This window comes from Apaloderma vittatum, unplaced genomic scaffold (assembly GCF_000703405.1).
Source record: "Apaloderma vittatum isolate BGI_N311 unplaced genomic scaffold, ASM70340v1 scaffold19923, whole genome shotgun sequence".
Lineage (NCBI taxonomy): Eukaryota > Metazoa > Chordata > Aves > Trogoniformes > Trogonidae > Apaloderma > Apaloderma vittatum.
The window spans coordinates 1-4,959 of NW_009706642.1; the positions used below are offsets into that span (position 1 = coordinate 1).

A 4,959-nucleotide genomic window follows, 5' to 3' on the forward strand; every position below is an offset into this window, starting at 1 on the left:
AGGTTACGTGAGTCAAAGAGCTTTTGGATGATGTTTCTGTATAGTTTCCCTTACCTAAGTGATAATGTCTCGTAACCAAATAGGTTTGCTTCCATGTTTCATTCATTACAGACTTCTTAACCAGTGTTTCCAACTCCTGTGGAAGGATGAATTTTTCCGGTGTTGCTCACGGCTCTTTTCTTATTCCTAGGTGGAACCTGGCTCTACATGTGCTGTCTTTGGTTTAGGAGGAGTTGGGCTGGCAGTTATAATGGGCTGTAAGATAGCAGGAGCGTCCCGGATCATTGGCATTGATCTTAACAAGGATAAGTATGCCAAAGCCAGAGAGTTTGGAGCTACTGAGTGCATCAGCCCTCATGACTTCAAGAAGCCCATACAGGAGGTGCTGGTTGAGATGACCGATGGTGGTGTAGATTACTCGTTCGAGTGCATTGGAAATGTTGGAGTCATGGTGAGTGTTTGTGTAGCAGTAGTACTTAGAGGGAGGGGATAGCCAGTTGCAACTTAGTTGTTTGGCTGAATAGCAAAATGAGCTGCCTTCTTGTTAGAAAAAGCATGCCATACTGACTTATTAATTTTATAAATAATAATGATAACTGTTATGACTAAAAATGCCAAGTTGCATCCAATCATAACAAAAGCAGATGCTGTTTCCTAGGCTGAAAATGGCACTTAGAAGGAACTTTTTTCCTTCTTGGGAGTTCTCTGAAATGCTGAGATTTCGTATGTCAACAAGTGAAACATTAAAAAACCCCACATAAAATATATTGTACAGCAAACAGTAAAATCTCAAGGACCGCTTAGTGTTTCTCTAATTCCTCAAATAATTAATTTAGCCATTGGAAATACAGAGGTATTACTGAATAAGTAGTTACTGAATAAGGCTACGTTTTCAGGAATTACAACATTCCTAAGTGTCAGTAACATGGTCTACATTGTCTTTGATCACAGTTTATTCCAACTTTGAGTGGGAGTTCAGAGTGACTTCCCTGGAAGCCAGACAGGATATAAAAGGAGCAAAGGCAATCTTTAACAGTGTAAGGAATCCAAACCAACAGAAAATTTAATGTAACTTTCAGTGTATATATTGTTCCTTAAATATTAATGCAGTGATTCATTAGCTGGGGGAAAGGAAGTGCAACCAGTGTAGGCAGTGTAAACATTAGCAATAAACGCTGTGCTTTGTCCTACCATCTGTGAAGAGGGCTGCCTTGGAAGCCTGCCACAAAGGCTGGGGAGTCAGCGTGATAGTTGGAGTAGCTGCGGCTGGTCAGGAGATCTCCACCCGGCCATTCCAGCTTGTAACTGGGCGGACATGGAAAGGGACCGCCTTTGGAGGTAACTCTTTTTTGGTATGGGGATAAAAATAATTGACTATGGATTAAAGCTGGGAAGAACACACCTCTCTGCTTTTCCTTGTGCAAGAAGTGTACTGCTGATAGACTATTCATAAATGCTGTGTTGACTTTTAAGAAAAAGACTTTTAAAACCCGCTATTTCTCCAGACAGGCTACAAATAAACACATTGGTATGATCTTTCACAGACTTTGAAGAGAGATTATAACTACATGCTATTCAGTACTAAAGGAGTATTATGGAGGGATTGCTGTATCACCAAGGGAAGGTTTGGTTCAGTGAAAGATCGTAGTCTTTGGGCACATGGGAACTCACATAAACATGTTTGTGTTGCTTAATTACTAAACAAACTCTGGGGCTATCACGGGAACATTCTATAAAGAGCTATAAAATAAAAAGCAACAAGTGCCTGATACACATCTTCTGCTGTCAAACCAAAACCATAGTGAGACTTTTACAGCTACTGCTAACCAGGAGATTCAGTAATCGCTGAAGTTCATGGAAGTAACCAAACTTGATGTTATGATTACGTTGCCTTTTTTACACTTCAAAACTCTGTTGGCTTATAATGATACACAGAGGGGCTGATGGAGATGCCTTGTGCATGCTTTCCTAGGTGAGGGCTGCTGTTAACACTGAATGCTGAAATACCTAGTGAAAAGGTCAGTGAACTGATGTGTCTGGATAACGTGCTCTTGCCAGACCTAGCTGTCCACTTGCACTCCTTGCTCACTGCTTGCCTAGAGCAGGAGGAATAAAGATGTCACTGATCTCAGTTTCTTTTGGTATTTATCACACAAGTGTCCGTGTAAGGGTTATTTTATTTTTTTTTTCTCTTTGTTTTCCAAGGTGGGTGGAAACGGGAAAAACAAATGCATGCTTTCTGTCTTTCAGGCTGGAATAGCGGAGACAACGTACCAAAACTGGTGACTGACTACATGTCCAAAAAGATCAAGGTTGATGAATTTGTGACTCACACCCTGCCTTTTGACAAAATTAATGAGGCTTTTGAACTGATGCATACAGGAAAGAGGTAATGTTCATAATGTTGAAAGGCGTAGAAGACATTTCTTGACGAGGCACTGTCAAAATACAGTTTTCCTGCCCACTTTCAGGTTCAAACAGGGAGCATAAAGGCTGACATACACCACACACATTCATTCTGAGTAAAACAAACACTTTCCCTGAGCTTCTAGGCATGTGTCAAAACACAGGCACAGAATAAAAAGTAAGCAACAATGTATAAGGGAAATACACAAGTATGTAAAATTGATAAAGGGGACTAGTAAGTCTTAGGCTTCCAACAAATATTCTTCCTCAGAAAAATAAATGTAAAGAGTCTGAAGGGGAGTTCACAGTAATACATTTTTACAAGTCATTAAGCTATTTAGTCTATTTAATTAAGTAATAGATTTCAGTATATTTTCACACTATTTAGGCTAGATTACCAGCACAGTCAGTCACTTGAAATGATCTCTTACTATGCTACACTCTAAATTTTTTTTTCTATAGTTTGAACTGGGGTAGAACATCTATGTGATGGGTTTGCACTTCTTAACATGCAGTAGTTTCTGCTTTTAATAAGATAAACGTCAGTTCAGGCTGTTCATACAGCAGACTCAGGCCTTGCTAGTGAGGCCCAACTCCAGTATATTGAAGTGACCCTACTTGCTGGTAAAAAACCTGTTGGATGTGTGATGAGCCTTGCTGCCCTTACAGCCGTGTACGCCACAAGTGGTGAACAATCTGCAAAAGCAGTCCAAAGTAGGTTTTTCTTATCGGGTGCTGCTTGTAAACCCCCATACAGATATGGGGGCATGGATATGCCTCAGGGAGAATGGGGACCAGCGTGGGGATACTCTGGCAGAACTTGTATCTGCAGGTTAAAAATGTAATGCAAAAAAGGGGAAAGGGTTAGATAGTTTTAGCATGAGGTGTGTTAAAGCTTGTCCTTCTGTATCTTTTCAAGAAAGGCCTCTTTTAAATGAGAGCTTTAATGAGATGTTCTGTAATGTGTTGAAAATTTAGATACTCTTAATGAGAGAGCTGTCAGGGGCTCTCAGAGGAGAAACCAGCTTTGGTAGCCACAGACACACACACACACAGTCACATACTTTTTAAGAAGTCTTTTGAATGAAGGGAAGAATCAGCAGGTAGGCAAGAGGAAAAATTGGAGATACATTCTGGTAAAAAAAAGAAAATATTTTCCTGCATATTTGCACTAAGGCAGAGACAACTCTTTATCCATATTTAGGTTCATCTGCAGATACATAGTTACCAGCATTATCTCAAGTAACCAGGATGGTCTTTGGATTTTATCTTAATCCATATTGATGTATTATATAACTTTCTCAAAAGTAATAACTTCATCTGTGTTATCTCATATATATTCTTATTTTGGATAAATCAGTTAACAGTAACTGCATTTGTACTTTTTTACAATTGGAAACACTGCATCTATACAAATTTCATCCAGCAGTTGATCTCCTTTTCAAGTTAGAAACTTCTGTATCATTTTGATGCTTTATTCCTACATGAGCATGTCCTAAGAAACTAAAAATGAAAGTTACTTAAAATTCTCCAAGCAGCCAAAAGACCTGATCAATATTCTTGGCTAGCTACCTGAAAACTGCCACTCACTCTTCAAAGAGATTCCCTTTTGAGTATATCTTACTGGGAGAGAGAATAAAAAAAAAAACAATAAAAAAAACCAAACCCAAACAAGCATTACTAACCCATTTTTAATAAATAGAGGCGTAAGCATAACTTCATTTGTACTTTAACTTAGCTTCCATCTCTCTTGTATGTCTTAGCAATGAAAGGGAGAGAAGGGGAGAAAATGAACTTGCTGCTAACTTTTTCTTTTCTTTTTCATTTTAAGCATTCGAACCGTCCTAAAGCTTTAGAGCCAAATGCAAACTTTCCAGTTGGCCAGCAACATGGTAACTGTCCTTTTGTAATGGGATTTCTAATAGAAAGTAGAATCAAGAAAACAAAAACTCACTGGGACTAAGACGACGGATGTATTTTAGGGTGAGCATTCTGAGTATTAAGTAACAAAAAACTGGCAACAACTGAATAGCACTACGTAATTAGTGCTGGTTGTGAAACCTCTATTTCTGCACTTGTTCTCCACATTCAATAGTGCCTAACTCAATCTACTTAATAAAAGCTTATTGCTAAACACAGTGTTGGAATTACTGAGCATTAAGACTGTGACTATGATTGCTGTGTCTTGCTGTTTTCCTCTGGTGACTTTACAGTGTGTGAACATGATGGAGGAAGAGCAGAGTCAGTAGTAAATGTGGGATTCATTTGACAGAGCAGTTTGCTAAGCACAGCTGGGTTGGAAAGCACCATTGCTGCGCCATAACCATACTTGAAAGAGTGGCAAGAATGCCCCACAGCTCTCAAGCTTCTGAGGCTGTTCTAGCATGCAAAGGATGTACCATCCGACTGTACCTCAAAGCCAGCTGTTAGAGCAGAGCGAGGTGGATGTATGACACAAGTATCCAGGAATACCTCTGTTCACTTGGGAAGTCCATGTTCTACCTTACTTCCTACCTGGCTCACTGCAGAAGCCGCAGGCACGCCTGCTGAAAC

The 4,959-nt window shown here is 39.6% G+C and overlaps 1 protein-coding gene across 1 annotated transcript; it reads left to right on the plus strand.

Annotated features, from left to right (window-relative positions):
• Nucleotides 1-190: 190 nt before the first annotated feature.
• On the plus strand, nt 191-4,540 carry LOC104271263 (alcohol dehydrogenase class-3; the record flags this gene model as incomplete). Its single annotated transcript, XM_009865880.1, has 4 exons — nt 191-451; nt 1,203-1,338; nt 2,251-2,389; nt 4,238-4,540. Coding segments are annotated over 4 exons (561 nt in total), but the record flags the coding sequence as incomplete, so codon positions are not given.
• Between the last annotated feature and the right edge of the window lie 419 nt (nt 4,541-4,959).